The 19,010-nt window shown below is 36.3% G+C and overlaps 2 protein-coding genes across 2 annotated transcripts in view; one reads left to right on the top strand and one right to left on the bottom strand.

Moving 5' to 3' along the window:
- The window catches only part of LOC114032066 (olfactory receptor 51A7), a 10,670-nt gene extending 1,886 nt beyond the window's left edge, over positions 1-8,784 (top strand). Inside the window, exon 2 of the mRNA XM_027847271.1 lies at positions 8,340-8,784. Within this exon, the coding sequence (XP_027703072.1) occupies positions 8,340-8,784 (445 nt within the window). The remainder of the gene's footprint in view (positions 1-8,339) is intronic.
- Positions 8,785-14,437: 5,653 nt separating this feature from the next.
- Positions 14,438-15,379, bottom strand: LOC114032065 (olfactory receptor 51G2). The gene has a single exon (XM_027847270.1). The coding sequence runs from the start codon at positions 15,377-15,379 to the stop codon at positions 14,438-14,440; it is 942 nt and encodes a 313-aa protein (XP_027703071.1).
- Between the last annotated feature and the right edge of the window lie 3,631 nt (positions 15,380-19,010).

Raw genomic sequence — 19,010 nt, 5'->3', positions numbered from 1 at the left:
GAGAGAGAGAGAGAGAGAGAGAGAGAGTTTTTTTATCTGGAGAGGTAGCAACACTGGGTTGGATGGGTTAGGGGCAGATACGTTATAAGGAAGTCTTCATATGGAAGGTGGCATTTAAACTGTGTCTTGAATGAAACTAGGGATTCTAACAGATAGAGATAAGGAGGAAAACCATTCCAAGCATAAGGGACAAAAGTTCAAAAGTTCAAAGTTGTGGTGACAAGAGGTAGAGTAGAATGCATGAATAACAGTAAGGACAGCTCAAATTCACTGTAGGGTATGGGGAAGTGGGGAAAGTGTAATCAGGTTGGAAATGTAAATCGAGGCCAAGTGATGATAAATTTTGAATACCAAACATAGGAGTCTATGTTTTATTCAGGGAAAATAAAAAGAAATTGGAAATTACTGATTAGTGGAGTGATTTGCTGCACCTAAATCACTTAAAAAGAACATTGGAATAGCGTCTATTCAACTCAATGTGATCAGTTTTATATATATGCTATTTGGAGAAAATTTATGAATCATATATTTCTGAAGGAATAAATATCAAAAATCAAATTTGTAAAAATCCAAGAAGTATTTGAAACAAGGGACAAAAAGAAGCTTAATAAACTCCATAGGACAAGAACAGTGAACAAAAAAATCAATTCTACTCAACGAGAAATATGTAAAATTAAAACAACAAATGTTTGAAGCAACAAAGAGAAACCCCTTCAGCATCAATGAAAATCTGTATTAGTCTCAGAACCATATTGTTTCCATGATAAATGGTACATAAAATTTTAATATGGCCTCTTGAGAAAAGAAAAAAAAAGTTTATATACCAACATAGCTCCTCAAGAACTGAACTTTCAGAGGAAATAAATAGGAATTTGGATTATTTATTCAGAAGAAACCAGTGAATAAGTTGAGCAGAGTATTAAATATGCAAGCACTTTTAATAGGAGAAAATCAAGAAAGGTAAATAAATGGGATTTACAATAAAATACTAAGTAATGAAGTCAATGATCTCATACTTATCAGAAAGGCTAAAGCTATTGTTTAAAGCACACATGTGCACACAATCAGACACACACACACACACATACACCCCTGTCACATTAAATGTCAATGAAAGAAGAGTGAATATTTGGGTGCAATAGAAATATAAAGGAGAAACATACATATATATGTATATACAAACATATGGAAATATGAGCAGAAAGCATATAAAACATATAATGATTTTTAAGAGGAAATATAACTGAAAAGTAAAAAGTGAAAAAACAAAAAAGTAATGAACAAGGTGATTTCACAATAGTGAAAAAATGGATAATTATCAGAAAACGTACAACCAAATTATATGCCAGCTAACTAATAATTTAAGGAAATTAGGCAATTCACAAATAAATACATAGAACTGACCAAAATAAGAAATAAAATCCAATATTAATAGGAGAATTCAAGCTACTCATAAATTACATGCTAAAGACAAAGGGAAAAAAAGGCCTAGATACATTTATAAGTAAATTCTATCAAAATATAAATGGTATCAAAATAAATTAGTACAAAAATACTTCTCGAATTTTGAAAGAGAAATTTCTCTATAAAACTCCTTTTATGAGAAAAAAGTCCAATAACCAAAGAAAGAAAGAATAAAGCCAAAAAAGAGATCTGCCAAACATTTTTAATGAAAACAGATGCAAATTTTTAGATGGAATACTAGCAGAGTACAACAATAATATACACATTTAGGTGTATATACATATACATGCATATACACATTCCTGCATAGCCAGCTAAGTGATGAAATGAAGTGCTGGACCAAGAGTCAGGAAGACATGAGGTCAAATCCAGCTTCAGACAGTAATAGCACTGATCTGAATATTTAGAAGAATTCCTTACTAGGAGCATCCTAGATTGATGAAATAACAGGTCCTATATGTATTCAGTTGCATTTTTAAACTCATGCCAGATTTTAATTTTATTCAAATTAAATTCCACCTCACTGAATTTAATCCATTCATCTAAACTTCCTGGATTTTTTTTTTGGATCCCATAATCCATGATATCCATTTTATTTGGCTTTGTGTGGACTGCAATTTTGAAAGTAAGAAAATGTGTTAGTAACCCCTTGAAGGTCATGGATGACTACGTAAAATTGATGGAGTCAAGTACAGAAACTTATCATATTCCACTAGAGATTACCTTCCACTTTGACAATGATTCATTAATTATTATTCTTTGGGTCAACCATTCCATAAATTTTGAATCCACCTTAATCTATTGCTCTGTATTCCATATCTTTCTATCTTGTCTATAGTTAAATCATGAAAGTTATTACATTCTTTGATGAAATACAGGTATGTTATGTCCATGGAATTCCATTGATTGACCAATCTCTAAAGAGAAAATGAATTGAGTCTTTTCACTGTCAAATCAACAAACATTTATTTATCACCTACAATATTCCAGGCACTGTGCTAAGTACTGAAATGCAAATGCAAGCAGAAAAAAAGACAATCCTTTTCCTCAAGGAGTTTATATTATAATGATCCAATTCAATCCAATAAACATCCAATAAAAATACTAAGCACCTGCCCTGTGCAAGACATTCTACTAGCACAGGAGATACAAATAATAAAAAGAAAGATGGGCTTTGCCCTCAAGGAGCTTATAATCTAACAACTGAGCCACACAAAAGAAGGCTGTTAAAGGAGAAGGAGGAGGAGAACACCAGGATATCTAGCATAAGGGCATCTTGTTCCATGGAATTGAAACCAGGCAGAATAGCAGATGCAGAGTGAAATGAATTCAAAAATTCAGTTTCTGCCTACCATAAAGTAAGGCATTGACAGGAGTTTGGAACTCCATCTTCCAGCATTTCAATCAGAGAGGACAGGAGGCTGTCAGGTGGTATTGGTCAAGGCTTGAGTTATCAGCATGATGTTTAGCAGTGCTTACAAGTGGAGTTCTGTAAGATCACACGTAATAGGCAGCTGAAAAAGAAGTGGCAGGGGTGGGGGTCAAGGGGATGAAGGAAGAGATGAAGATACTAAGCATGGAAGTATAGTAGACAGAGTACTGTGAGGATGAATTTGCAGTGTTCTTAGGAGAGGAATGAAGACATGGTTTTGGCCTTTACCCCCTCCTTAAATGGAGGTTCTGGGAGAATCTAGTACATCAGAAGGAGAAGCTAAAGGGGCAGAAGGGAATTTCTCATGGGAGAAGTTGTTTAGCAATGGAGTGAGCTTAGAAACAGCTAATTTCTAGTGACTATAGAAAAATCTATGGCATGGTAGACATGTAACCTCAAGAAGAACAAAGGTGGGATTCCCTTCTGATAAACCCCAATTGGGTCTTAGTGATCACCTTTGTACTTTCTTAGTGCTCATGATAAAATTCCTTTTAAATGTTTTAGACTTTTTTTCCAAAAATCATATTTACATTCACTGGCTTAATGTTTTCTAAATATTCCCTTTCACACTTTTAGAAAATGAAACAAATAGTGGATGCCTCCAAATCAGAGATCATTGATACCAACTCATAAATTATATTTGAATTTTTAGTATACATTTGGGCCCCAGTACTTGTCTTACTGATTTCTAACTTTGAGGTAGAAATAGTGAGATGAAAACTTAAACTCATCTTTCCAGTTTTGCCTTTTAACTTGCTCTATAACCTTGGGTGTGCTCCTCAGCTTCCCTGGACTTCTGGGATTACTTTTGTAAGTGGTACAAATGAGAAACTAGTGTCTGAAAATAACTAGTTTAGCTCAGAGATGACTGAGGGCCTACAGAGAGAGCACAAATAAGATGTTTTCTCACATAAAAAGTGAAATCACAGAAACATGTAGTTATAGCTTTTACCATTATGTGGATTATTAAATTTTCATAAAGACTATTCACCTGTAATAGATAAGCTGTCTAAGAATGTTCATAGAATGACCAACTAATTCCAGGCATAGACTAATACCTAAAAATGAACAAGACTAAGCCATACTGAAAGCCATTCTAAACTCTTCCATGACCCTACAAAGAAAATACCTAACTCAAACTAAAGTCTGAGCTGTTCACCTGAAAAAGGGATTAATATTTCTTACTTTGGCCATAGGCTAACCTTTATCTCTAGCACTAAGGCTTAGCAGTAAATTCCAGTCACAAACAAGGAAGAAGACATAAAAACACAAGAATTGGTTGGGAGGGAAGAACCTGTGTGGGAAAGGCAATGGAACTGAGATTCTGGTACAGAAGAAAGAGCACTCAATTCCGAATTGAAGAATTGGGTTTGAAATCTGGTTTTCTTGCTTGCTAGCTCTGTGACTTGGGCAAAAATATTTAAGTTTTCTACACTTTTCCCCTTTATCTGCCCACTTTACAACATTGTTGGGAAAATCAAGTGAACTGATATGTGGCAAAAAATTTCATAAATTATAAAGTGCTAGAGAAGTATTAGTTATTGTTGAAAAGACAGGTGATGAGGATAGGAGAATAGAGACCAATAATTATTTAAAGTACCTGATAGTGTATTATTTAGCAGAGGACATATTCACCTCTGCAGAGACTGAAGAATGCATCACGGGAATTCCTAAATTCAATTCTGCCTTAAAGAATTTCAAGGGTGCTCAAGAAATGATCCAGTAGGGGTAGCTAGGTGGCGCAGTGGATAGAGCACAGGCCCTGAAGTCAGGAGGATCTGAGTTCAAATTCGGCCTCAAACCAACCCTTGACACTTACTAGCTGTGTGACCCTGGGCAAGTCACTTAACCCCAATTGCCTATAAAAAAAAAGAAATAAAGAAATGATCCAGTTTGCTACTAATTTCACCTTAATTAGCTGGTGGTAGAAAGATAATGCCATGACAATCATAAGAATTGGCCATACTTATGTGATCTGGGCAAGTCAATTACTGTCATTTTCCTCATCTGTCAAGTAGGGATAATAACTTTCAAATTCTCTATTTCCCAACATTCATTCATTCTTTCTTTCTTTCTTTCTTTTCTTTCTTTCTGGTTGCTAATATTCTTTTTAAAAATTTATTTTATTTTTAGTTTATGGAAACAAGCATTTCCATATTCTAATAAAAAAGATGATTACACATGAAATTACAAATCTACTAAGTACAACTTACTATTCCTTTTTAATATACAACACATTTATCATGTATATTTCTTTTTTCCCCAAAATAATAGTTATTTATTCTCAAGTAATACATTCATCCATTCACAAGGTTATTTCAATATTCAAAGGAGATAATATATGTAAGTCATTGTGCAATGTATGAATTATCATCATCTCCTTCCCCTTCCTCCTCATCAGTTCTAGCACCAACATTATCACCTTTGACGCACAGACACTTGATAAACTGAATTTTGATAAATAGTTCAATAAACAAATGAGTGAATCAAATACAGAATTGCAGCTACCCATCAGGTCCAGCACTATACAATCACAAAACATGAAGCAGTACTCTCCAAAGATTTAAACGTCCCTACTTGTTCCTTGTCTGCCATCCCCAGCTATAAAAATGTTAAATCTGTGACCTTGAGGCCTAACCCAGCCCAGGGATTTATCTCTAGCAAAGCTCCAAGTTTACACATAGACTGAGGAGATTTCTCCTGTTCCCCAGGGAATTTATGAGAGTGGTGGAGTGGGAGGGATATCTTTGTGGATGGAGATAAACTGTGGTCAGCAATCTATTGGGCACAGAGGCTGAGGAGCCTCCATCTTGAGCCTATGCACAATTCTCTCTTACATAGAAGCCTAGAACCTGGTAAGTTCTAAATGCTCCTTTGAGCTTCCCCAGAAATTCTCAAACAAGGATGAATAGGAAGAAGAGCTGGAGGGGAAAAAGTGAGATGTGAGTCATAATCCTGAGCACATGAATGTGTAGGAAGGGATCCAAGTTCATATGGGTATGTATGTATCTGGGTAACTGTATTTATATATGTATTATGAAGTGTTTTCATACCTAAATACATCAATATATTTGTTTATGCTTGCATTAATGCATATGTACGAGTGAACATGTTTGTGTCCATTTATGCACCTGTACATATAGTATATAATTGGGTGTTAACATATGAGTATGAATATTAATATTCACATAAACATTGAATAGAAGAGCCTTTCATCTCTGGGACTCTGAGTTTGTATGTATATATGGATGTGTGTGTGTTTGAGGGTGTTTTTCTTATGGAAGCATATATGTGTAGGAGGGAGTATATGTGTACTCACATATATGAATAAATACCAGAGTGAATGAGGAAGGAAGTGTTGGACGAAGTAGTTGAAGGTGAGTAGAACCCTGACTTAGGGTCAAGGATAGGAGGAGAACATAGTCCATTCAGTGACCATGTAGGTTTTGGTGAAGCTTTTCTCCTAACATTCTCAGGGCCCAGACTTAGAGTCTGAGAGGTGGCGTATACCTTTCTGGAAAGATAGAGCAGATAAGAGGGTACTGATGGAGAAATCTCAGCTCAGAATTTATGCAAATTATCCAGGAACCAGCTTGTATTGTCCCCGTACACCTCTTTGAGGAACAAGTTTTGGATTTTCTCCATACCATGGAATGTATGGGGCTTTTAATAAGTCCCATTGCTGAGTAGCAGAGAGTCAGTGGGGCATTTTAGGGTAAAGAATATGGAACTTAGAGTTCTGCAACAAGCATACTTAAGGATATTTAAAATATCATTCTGTATTCTGCCTCCATCAGGCCAGATCTAGAGTTCTGTGTTTAGTTTGGGGGGTAAAGGGAACTACCTTTTAAAATGATATTGAATAGCTAAAGAGAATCCAGAGGAAATGAACCAAGATGGTGAAAGTTGGGGAGTTCATGTTCCATAAGGATTGGTTGAAGAAAGTGAGATGTTTAACCTACAGTAGACTCAGTGGGGAACATGATAGGGGTATATAATTATTTATAGGACTGCTATGTAGAATAAGAAATAGACTTGAAGAATTCAGAAATAGAAATAATAGGTGAAAGTGGCAAAGAATTAGATTTAGGCTTGATGTAAGGGAAAATGTTCTGGGATCAGGAAGATCTGAGATCAAATCTTGGATACTTACTAGCTGTATGAACCTTGGCAAGTCACTTAACCTCTATCTCAGTTTCTTCATCTGTAAAATAAGGATAATAAGAGTGCCTATGTCCCAGGGTTATTGTGATGATCAGATGGGAGAATAGTTATAAAATGCTTTGCAAACTTTAAAGCACTATATTCATCTTATCAATTACTAACATTAACAAAATCTGAGCTAAACAAAGCAGAATTTTTAAAGTCTTTGATGGCATTTTACTTAGGGGCATAGAACACCAAAGTTTAGAATGAATGAACTTTAAAAGTCATTCAATCCAACCCCCAACAAATGTAGTAATTCTTTCTGTAATATAACTACTAGGTACTTAATAAGCTTCTATTTGAACAGCTCTTTTGAGCTCCCATTTTCCCATTCTCTCTATCTCTGCCTGTTTCTATCTGACTGTTTCTCTATTCATTTCTCCCTCTAACTCTTTCTCTCTTCCCCCCTCCCTCCCTTCTCATCTCTCTCCCTCTCTTCCCACCTCTCTCCCTCCCTTTGTCTCAGTTCAAGGGTTCTTTAACTTTTTTGTGTGTCATAGACACTTTTGGAATTATGGTGAAGTTTATGGACCTCTTCTCATCATAATGTTTTTAAATGCATAAAGTAAAATATATAAGATTACAAATGAAACCAATTATATTGAAATATAGCTATCAAGATAGTTTTAAGAGGTCATTTGATATAAATGATACTGGTACTCCATATAGCCAAAAGATGTACAGGACAAATCTCTATTCATGTCGTTTTAGACCTGGGGACAGAATTTATCTTCCTTCTCATCATGTCAGACTTCAATACCTCTGAGGTTAAGCTCTTTTTCTTGATTGGGATTCCAGGATTGGAGCATACTTACATATGGATTTCTATCCCAATCTGCCTCGTGTATTTCATTGCCATCCTAGGCAATTGCACCATCCTGCTTGTGATCAAGACAGAAACCTCTCTCCACGAGCCCATGTACTATTTCCTCACCATGTTGGCCATCTCTGACCTGAGCCTCTCCCTCTCCTCCTTACCCACTATGTTGAGAATATTCTTGTTCAATGCACCAGGAATCTCCCTTGATGCCTGCTTTGCTCAAGAGTTTTTCATACATGGCTTCACAGTTATGGAATCATCGGTACTTCTGACCATGTCCTTTGATCGTTTTATAGCTATTCACAACCCCCTGAGATACAGCTCTATCTTAACTACTGCCAGAATTTCCAAAATGGGGCTGATTTTGGTCATCAGGAGCTTCCTTTCAGTACTCCCATTTCCTTTGACTCTAAAGAGGTTGAGCTATTGTCACAAAAACCTCTTGTCCCACTCCTACTGTCTCCATCAGGATGTCATGAAGCTGGCATGCTCTGACAACAGGGTGAATGTTGTCTATGGATTCTTTGTTGCACTCTGTACCATGATGGACCTAGCATGCATTGCTTTGTCCTATTTGCTAATCCTAAAGACAGTTCTTGGTATTGCCTCTCTCTCAGAGAGATTCAAGGCTTTCAACACCTGTGTCTCTCACATCTGTGCTGTGCTTATCTTCTATGTGCCCATTATCACCCTAGCTGCTATGCATCGCTTTGCCAAGCACAAATCTCCTCTCATAGTGATTCTCATTGCCAACATTTTCCTGCTGGTGCCACCCGTGATGAACCCCATCGTGTACTGTGTGAAGACTCGGCAGATCCGGGAAAAGATCCTCGGGAAACTGCTTTCCATATGTAGCAGATGAGGGCTTGGTTGGGGCTTACCTCACTTTGACAAACATTCACAAAATACTAACTATGTATCATGGAAAAAAATATTAAGCTTAGATTAAACACAGTCCCAGATATCAGGCATCCCCGAGTCCAGTAGGATAATATTCATCATATACAAATAAATATAATACATAATGCTACATAGTAAATGCCTATGATAGATGCTAAGAAATTGCTACATGAGGTCCAAGGGGAAGAAGTAATTTCTGACTGGTGAATATTGAGGAAATCAAATTGATTTTATTTTGTGTCACTATCAATATTTTGTGTAAGTACCTGTCATGTTTCATTTCTCTCTGAATTAAGTTTAGAAGTTCAGTTTTCCTGCTAATCACTATTTTGTTGTCCTTGAAATCTGTTATCCTTGAAGGATGCAAGTGTATGCCAGGGAATCTGGTCTGTTATCTCGGTAACACTGAATATTGTTAAAGAAAGTCTGGTCTGTTATTGCTGTGACACTACCTAGCCACGCAGATAGACATCACCATGAACTGTCCAGAGCATCAAGATGATAGAATCAGTTAGTTGTATCTAGCCCTGAATTCCAAATTTCCAACCATATTGTTCCTCATATCCATGATGCTTCTCACTTTGTAATCATATTGTTTCCCCATCTGTGATGATGCCTTGTAGTTTTTGGATATTCCTCCTTTTGTTCATAGTAATGATCTATCAGCCCTCATTCAGAGTCTTAGCTAGCTGAGGAGGCTGAGACTCTGCTTATTGGCAAATTCATTCTTTGCTAATATATTGGGTTGTGTGCCTCAGTTTACTTAATTTTAATTGTGACACTAGGTTGACCAAAAGCTTCACGAAAGAGGTAGCATTATATCTAGGCATAAAAGATGGGTATAAAAATAGAGAGGTAAAGCCCATAGGAAGAAAATTCCAAGTATAGGGAACTAAGTGAGCAAAGATATGTAAGCAGAAAAAATACTGGCTGTTTAGGAGATAATGAAGTATACATTTAGAAGTAGGAGCCATCTTTGATGTTATTCCAATCCCAAACCCTGGTCAGTTCACTTAACCTATTGACCTCAGTTTCCTCATCTATAAAATGATGATAATAATAGCATCTATTTCATAGGGTCAGGATTAATTTTTCTGGATTAAATGAGACAACATTTGCAAATTGCTTTGTAAACTTTAAATCTCCATATAAATATTAGCTATTAATATGTGTGTATGTGTATATATTTGTGTGTATACATATATGCATACACATATACATACATCCATATACATAAACACACATATTTGAACAGCTTTGTTCAACCTTGGCTAACAGAAGATTCCTAGTGAATATGCTTGAATATCTCTAATCATTAAAAAAAAAAAGTGAAACTGTGACAGGTAGCTGGTTGTAAAATATAGTCTTCATAGTGCACCAGACACATACCCCAAAATTCTCTACTCTTTTCCTGCTTTCTGTAATCTCAGAAAAAAAAATAGGGGGATATTTAACTAGTTAATTAGCTAAGGTTGTGTATATGTATTATGTGTGTGTGTATATATATATATATATATATATATATATATTTATATTTCACCAGAGGGTGCTGTTTACACATGTGTAAACTCCCTCCTGACAAAGTGTGGGAGAAAAGAAGTGTTAGGTAGACAACATTAGCCCAGGGTACTGTGTAGATCTAGTGTTATGACATGGAAAACTATTCAACATTATTAAAAATCTCTCATCACTGATTTTGACCTTCCCCTCTTATTTTAGGTTTTCCTTTTCTTATTCTGAAGTGAAAAATCTTAGGACTTGGACCATTCATTCATTTATTCATTCAAGTGTTCATTACTTTATTTATTATTTGTTTAATCTTCTATCTATCTATCTATCTGTCTGTCTGTCTGTCTATCTATCTATCTATCCATCTATCCATCTATCTATCTATCTATCTATCTATCTATCTATCTATCTATCTATCCACCTTGGTTTGTCTTTAATGTCTATGATTGATTGGAATATAGTTAGTTAAAAATAAAAACTTTCAAGGAACAAGATGTGGTGAAACTACTTTACCTTGTAAACTCCCCTCCCCCTCAAACTGTTTCTAGTCAGTGGATGTGGAAAAGAATAATGAGAGATTAAAGGTTGTTTTGTTTTAGTTTTGAACTTCATAGTAGCTCTTCATCAAGTTTAAGAAATAAGAGGAAGTCAGAATTCACCTGCACTTCCAATATGGTATCACTCTTCCCTCTGACTAGGGGTTCATGGGAGCTGCCACTGTAGTTCCATCTACTATGGGTTCTCAGGCAACTGTCACAGTTTCCCCATAACTATTCCTATCATTTCTCTATTCTTTCTATCTTCTATTTCATTCTCTTGTCTTCTTGTTTCCACTAGTATTTCTGAAACCATGTCAAATAAATAAAGGGAATGGGCAATTTCTTGCTTTACTCCATATTTGGAATCTTTTAGTTTCATAATGGCATGCTTACATGTATTCTGGATAGTAAACAATGCTCTCATGCTTTTCTGGTCAGAGTGAAGCAGGGATGTGTGCTTGCTCCCATGCTTTTTTAGCATAATGTTTTCAATGATGTTGTCAGACACCTTCAATGGGGATGAAAATAACATCAAGGTCAGCTACCACACTGATGGCAAATTATTTAACTTGAAAAGGTTGCAAGGCAAGACTAAAATGGAGGGAGAGTTGGTATGCGACTTTTTCTTCACAGATGATTGTACACTCAGTGCAGCCTGTGAGACTGAGATGCAACAGAATATGGATTGATTCTCTACTGTTTATGCTTATTTTGGCCTAACAATTAACACCAAGAAAACAGAAGTTTTCCACTAGCCAGTACCATACCAGCCATACATAGAATTCTCAGTTACAGTAAATGGAGGAATTTTGAATGCTCTGGATAAGTTCATTTATCTCGGCAGTATACTTTCCATGGACATAGATATAGATGATGAAGTTGGTACATACATTGCCAGAGATATCTCAGTATTTGGGAGACTACTAAGAAAAGTGTGGGAGAAAAGAGGTATTAGACTTACTACTAAGCTGAAGGTCTACAAGGCCCTCGTGTGACCTTATTGTTGTATGTCTGTGAAACCTGGACAGTATACCAGCACCATAACAGAAAGTTGAATCACTTCCCTTTGAATTGTCTTAGGAAAACTCTGAAGATTATCTGGCAAGATAAGGTACTGGATTCTGAGGTTCTTTCTCAAGTTGAACTGCCAAACATTCAAACTATTGCAGAGAGCACAACTTCGAGGCGCCAGCCATGTTGTTCAAAGGCCAAACATATATTTACCTAAAAGACTATTTTACTGAGAATGCACACAAGGCAAACACTCACATGCAAATCAAAAGAAGCAATGCAAGGACACTCCCAAGGTGTCTCTTAAGAACTTTGGAATTGATTATGAGACATGGGAAACACTGACCCAGCATTCCATGCCCGCAACACAGATGATACTGTGCTCTATAAGCAGCAGAATTGCAGTAGTTCAAAAGAAACTCAAGATGCACAAATTTAGAGACATCTCCATTCCAAATGTTTAAATGAACTATTTGTGCCTGACCTATGGCAGAGCCTTCCAAGCTCGTACTGGTCTGATCAGCAATAGACAGACACACTGTACCTTGACCCTAACATTGTGATGTCATTTTGATCCTCTTCTAGAACAAAAGAAAACAACCACATTTAGAATCTTCTAGCATTTCTCTCTCACATAAGAGCCCAGCTTGTGGTTTTTGTATATACATTTTTTATGTTTTTTAATGTTCTTTTTATGCCTAGGTTTTTTTTTAAAAAAACATAGATCAGTGTTACGTATTTTTAAAGTATTTTTCTAAATTTAGGCATCATAAATACAAAGCCAGAAGTGACCTTGGAGACTATCTAGTCTAACCCCTTCATAATACAGATGAGGAAAAGAGATGTTAAGTGACTTACCTAAGACCCCACAGTAAAAAAAAGTCAGGACTCAAACCCTAGTCCTCTGACACCTAATCTAATACTTGTTCATCCGCAACACACTGCCTGAATAGTGTTATCTTTGATATAAGTGTGTTCATTGTTTTCTTAATACTGAATAATCTCTGTATGCCATTAATAAATCCAATTTTATCAAAGTGAATATTTCTTTTTGCTATATTGCTATTGTTTGTTTTGGACAGAATTTTGTTTCAAATGTTTAAATCAATAGTCATTAATGTATTAACTTACAGTTTTTCTTTGCTTTGTTCTTCCCTTGTTTAGCTATTAGGAATATATTTGTCTTATTAAAAGAGTTTTATAAAGTCTTTTATCTCTCCTTTATTTTAGAATAATTACATATTATCAAATTTTTAAAGTTTGATAGAATTCATGTAACTATAAATCTACCTGCAGGTCCTGAAGATATCAAATATCATAGATGAGTTTACTTAGATATTGGGAAGTATCTTCTGTTTCTGACTTAAGGAAAAGCTGTCCCAAAGACATAAATATACATACATACACATACACATGTTATGTATTTGGCATATAAATACATGTCATGTATTTTCGCATATATACATGTAAGCACTATATAGGACTTTCCAAAAGTCTTAGTACAGTTTTAAACCTTAGTGGCTTAGAATAGAATTTGGGGACATATTATATATATTTTATATATTGAGAGTTATGTTTTCAATTATTCAGCATATGGTACTTTTAGAAAACCTTTCCCACATTATAATAACTATCATTTACCTAGCACATGTCACACATTATTTCCTTTAATGCTCAACACAATATTGAGGGGTAGGTACTATAGGAAGCATTATTCCATTTTACAGATAAGGAAACTAAATCTGAGGGAGGTTAAGGGACTTGTCTATTCTCATGAAGATAGCAAGTGTCAGAAGCAGGATTTGAATAAGGATTTGCTTTAATCTGTTTCTGGCACACTGTCAACTATATCATGCTGCTACATGTTTCATCTTCACAGTTGAAAACACATGCTTCAATGATGGTACAGTGACTAGTTTGCTGGATTTGAAGTCAGGAAGATGTAAATTCACATCCTCCTCTCTGACACTTAGATTCTATGAGTAAATGTTTTTATCTCTCTGAGCCTCATTTTCCTCATATGTAAAATGGAGATGATTATATGTACAGTGCTTATATAACAATGTTTTTTTTTTGAATCTCAAATTGCCTAACATATGTAAAGTATTTGTTATACTTGGAAGTGCTACATAAACTTACTTTATGTTTATTTATTTGTTTCCCACAAGTATTGGGTACTCCCTCAAAAGGTACAGGGGATACCCTTTTTAGCCTGTGCAATTCTTCTTCATGTTCTTTTATGAATAGCTTTTGTTGTTGTTATTATTATCATTGTTGCTGTCTCTGACATTACACAAAAATAACCATCTCAAAGTATACTTAGATTTGGGACGCAAAAAATTGTTTTAAGTCATGGCAAAGGAAGTACATTATTTAATTATGATTTGAGAAGGGCTTATTAATTATCATCATGTTAACATGGTTGCCTTTGTAACTGGGTTATCTTTTTTCCTCATCCCTAAGCCCCCATTTCCCCCACCCCAAAATCTCATGAATCAGAAAGGTTGAAGCAGCTCAGTCTATCTAGGGAAAAACTGGTTCCAGTCTTAGCCATTGCTAGCCGTGGAGGGCTCGGATAATGCGATCCCTGATCTGCTTAGTCTTCACGCTGTAGACAATGGGGTTCATCAAGGGTGGGACCAGAAGGTAAATGAACCCCATGACCACCTGAATCAAGTGAGGAGCCTGCTTCCCAAATCGGTGAATGACTGATAGACCTATCATGGGTGTATAGAAGAGCAGTACTGCACAGATGTGGGAGACACATGTATTGAGGGCCTTGAGGCGCTCATCCTGGGAAGCAATGGCCAACACAGTGTGGAGAATCAGCACATAGGAGAGAAGGATGAACATGGAGTCTACACCCACAGTGGAGATGATAACAAACATGCCATAGATGCTGTTGGCAGTAATGTCAGCACATGCCAGCTTCATGACCTCCTGGTGGAGGCAGTAGGAGTGGGTGAGAACTTGAGAACCACAATAGGGGAAGCGTTTGAGCATGAAAGGAAGTGGGAAAATTAGTGCCACACTCCGACCCAAGGAGGCCAGCCCAATTCTGCTGACAACCTTGTTGGTAAGAATGGAGGCATATCTCAGGGGACAGCAGATGGCAATAAGGCGATCGAATGCCATGGAAAGTAGCACTGAGGACTCTAGGAAAGACAGGCAGTGGATGAAAAAGAGCTGAACAAAGCAGGCATCATGGTCAATCTCTTGGGCTCCAAATAAGAAGATACACAGTACTGTGGGAAGGGTGCATATGGACAGGCCCAGGTCTGTCAGTGCCAGCATAGACAGGAAGAAATACATGGGCTGGTGGAGTGAAGATTCTGTCTTGATAATGAAGAGGATCATGCAGTTCCCCAAGATGGACACAAGGTACATAGAAAATAGAGGGATAGAGATCCAGATGTGGATATGCTCCAGTCCAGGGAGGCCACTTAAGAGAAAGGTAGAAGGACTGACAGTGTTGTTTCCAAAGGATTTCAGTGTCATGTTGGATGGTGGGAGGAGGACAATTTAGGTTTCCACTCTCTGTGCTGAATTGATTTGTCACTGTGGTCAGGAGAAGCCTGGATAGGAATTAGATGGGTGAATTACACAGCATCACAAGACTTAGAGTTTGCAAGGAATCTTAAAAATCATCCAGCCTAATTTTACAATTTTCCAGAGAAGGAAACTGAGATCCAGAAGAGCTAAGTAATTTTCCTAGTGTCACACAGATAGTAAATAGAAAGTTCAAGATTGAAACCTAGTCTTCTGCTGCCAAATTTGGGGCTCCTTCTACAATACAATATTGCCTTAATAAACCTAACACTGGAAGCACTCTCCAGAAGTCATTCAAACCATCCCCATAACTCCAAACAAGACTTCATTTGACCGAAACCAAAATTAGGACTATAATTTTTCCTATTCTTAAATACTTACTATATATATATATATATATTATATATATTGCTTAGTACGCCTTGATTCCTCATTTCTCCATTTTATCATTCTACTCATTGGGAATTTCTTGCTAGTATGTAGCCTTAGTTATTCTTGCTTCATTATGTCTATCTCTCTGTCAGTCTAAATATAATTATTTCATTGATTAAAAAAATAGGTCAAGTAATTAAGGCATTGTACTTGTGACACCAATAACATAGGTTTAATCCCAATACATACTTGACTTTTCATAGAGAAAAGAAAATCATATTTTCCATTAAATATTTATTCCCAAGCCTGACCATAGATTGTGCCTATTCAACATAGATTGACCTCTAAACCTGGACATAGATTGTACTCTAATCCTACTCAAATACTAAGCCCTGATGCCGGTAAAGACTGAGTCCTAACCCTGACTAAATGCTGATCCCTTATCATGCAACATAATAATAATAAATATAATAATAACTACATTTATAAAGCACTTATTATGTGCCAAGCAGTGTGCTAATTGCTTTACTATTATTATCTCTTTTAACTTTAATCACAACAACCCTGGGAGTTAAGTGTTGTTATTATCCCCATTTCACAGCTGAGGAAGCTGAGGCAAATGGAGTAAAATGACTTATCCAGGTGACACAGCTAACAGGCATCTGAGGCCAAATTAGAAATTAGGTCATCCTGACTCCAGGTCTTGCCACTCTCTCTACTCAATCATCTTACTGCCAAAGAATGAACTGCAAGCCTAGCCACAGACCAACACTTAACCCTAATCAGGTTTCTCATAAACATTTACCATTAGTGACAACGGGAAGTGGGCAGAAGTTATATTGTTCATTGCAGGCTATCCTTGTTATTGGGGACAGAGCCTACAGAACATAGAATATTTGAACTAGGAAGGAATATAAGTTATAGAACAGAGAATATGAGAGCTGGATTACAACTTAAAATGACAACCTAGAACCTAGAATGACAAAGCTGAAAGGGATTTTTGAATAAAGAACACAGAATGTTAGAGAAAGAAGGGGCCTTGGAACATGGACCATGTAATGTTAAAATGGTAGAAAACAAAACAAACAAAAAACCTTGGATATCAACTCCTTCACTTAACACATAGGGAAACCAGAGGATGTGAAGTGACTTGCCCATGATCACAGAAGATGTGGCACAGCTGAGGTCTCTGGGTTCCCAGCACAATGCTCTATACATTTCCCATAGGTGTTCCCTATGAGTAGGATTGTTGATCCACACTAAACTTTCTTTTTCCTACTTAGATATTTAACTCTCAAATACCCTCTTCCCCAATAATTATGTCTGTAAAGATAAAGCCATCTCGTACAACCTCAGAGTCATCCCTGAATCTTCACTTTCCCTCACATTCAAAGAGTTGCCAAGTTTTCTTCTCCTCTGACCTTCTCTGGCAGCTCACCAATCCCCCCAACCCTACCATACCAATATTCAATATCTCCCTTCATGTTGGTTCCTTCCCTATTGCCTTCCAAAATTCCCAAGTCTCTTCCATTAAAAAAAATCCAACAACTTTCACTAGTCATGTCTTAAAATATCATTCTATAACTTTCCTCCTCTCAGTTAAATTCCCAGAAAAAATACTTGTTGCCTTTATTTTCTGTCTCACATTCACTCCTCAAGTCTTTGTAGTCTGACCACTGATGCCATCATCTAACTGAAATAGCTTTCTCCAAAGTTGCAACTATATCTTTATTTCCAAACTGGATGGCCTTATATTGCCCAGAAGAAGCCATCCATGTCACTTTCCTGTTCTGTCCTTACCATGCCACCTGCACTTTAGTCATTATCCTCATTGTTCTCTAGGCAAAACAAATCTTGGACTGTGCCCTGGGACCACTGGGCTCAAATAGATAAGCTGCTGCTTTATATTGCCCACAATATGTATCCACTCCTCTTCTCAGTCTTCTCAACTTTCTTTCTTTTTCTTTTTTTTCTTCCTTCCTTCCTTCCTTCCTTTTTCTTTCTTTCTTTCTTTTTCTTTATTTTTTTCTTTCTTTCTTTCTTTTTTTCTTTCTCTTTCTTTCTCTCCCTTCCTTCCTTCTTTATTTCTTTCCTTTCTGTCTTTGTGTCTTTCTTTCTCTTTCTCTTTCTATTCCACTACTCTGTCTTTAAGAACTAGTTGCTTCCTTCAAAACTCAGCTCAAATAATAACTCCTACATACATCCTTTCTTGATTCCCTAGATACTTTCCATGACCCCCAAATGTTATTTTTTATGTATATAGCATATATTTTACATAGACCCTTACATAGACACTTTGCTTTCCCAATAGAATGTAAACTCTTAAGGTTTCTCTACATCTTTTTTTTTATCACAGGCACATAAATAATCCTTGGCATAGTAAATATTTAATACATTCTTGTTGATGGATAGATCATCAATACAATTTTTACCTAAAGTTCTTCTCAAGTATTTGTCTGGTTCTCTCAGTTTTTTCAAACAGTAGTTTATTAATGGTTAATAAGAATCACCACCTATGATATCCTGGGATCTGAAGAGCAGTGATGTGCATAGCACAATCAGATAAAAGGCTGAAGTAGTTCAAAGATATTATAGAGAATTACCAACAACATCTATCTGGAACAGAAAAATGAACTCAAGTTCAGAGTGATTTAAAATAAAGCCCTGAGTCAGCAATGATATGAAGTTGCTGTTGAAAAAAAAATCTTGTTAAAAGAATGCATATATGTCAACCAATCAGGAAATTTTGTTTTTTTTTTTCTCTTATATCATTGTCCCATGAATTTCATAGCCTAAGATGATATTGAAGAGGTCCAAAGACAAAGACAAATGAACTAGGCTGGGAAAGGACATCTAGGAGAAAATAGTAGGAGATATGACTTTATGAAGTTTGGGTAAGGTAGATGGGGGATAAGGTAGATGTCAAATAATCTGGAGATATATCTGGAAGTATAGTATACAGATTGGTGGCCCCTCTTTGAGGCAGGTGCTTAGGCATCTTGACATTTTAATATCTTCCCTGGTTTCATGAATCTTAGTGTTCAAGATCCAATACAACCTGACAATTGTGTCACCAAACCTCACTGGTGCTACATAAATTTAGACCCTTCCCCAGAAATGAAGTTAAAAAACAAACAAATTTTTTGTTAAGTCATTTTTCAGTTGTGCCTGACTTTTTATGCCCTTATTTGAAGTTTTCTTGGCAAAG

The sequence above is a fragment of the Vombatus ursinus genome, unplaced genomic scaffold (genome assembly GCF_900497805.2).
Source record: "Vombatus ursinus unplaced genomic scaffold, bare-nosed wombat genome assembly UNPS02015397.1, whole genome shotgun sequence".
NCBI lineage: Eukaryota > Metazoa > Chordata > Mammalia > Diprotodontia > Vombatidae > Vombatus > Vombatus ursinus.
The sequence above is the reverse complement of the archived record's forward strand: the minus strand, read 5'-3'. Positions and strand labels throughout refer to the sequence as shown.

Excerpts from the sequence above, each read along its gene's own strand:
- LOC114032065 (XM_027847270.1), bottom strand. The coding sequence starts at position 15,379 with ATGACACTGAAATCCTTTGGAAACAACACTGTCAGTCCTTCTACCTTT.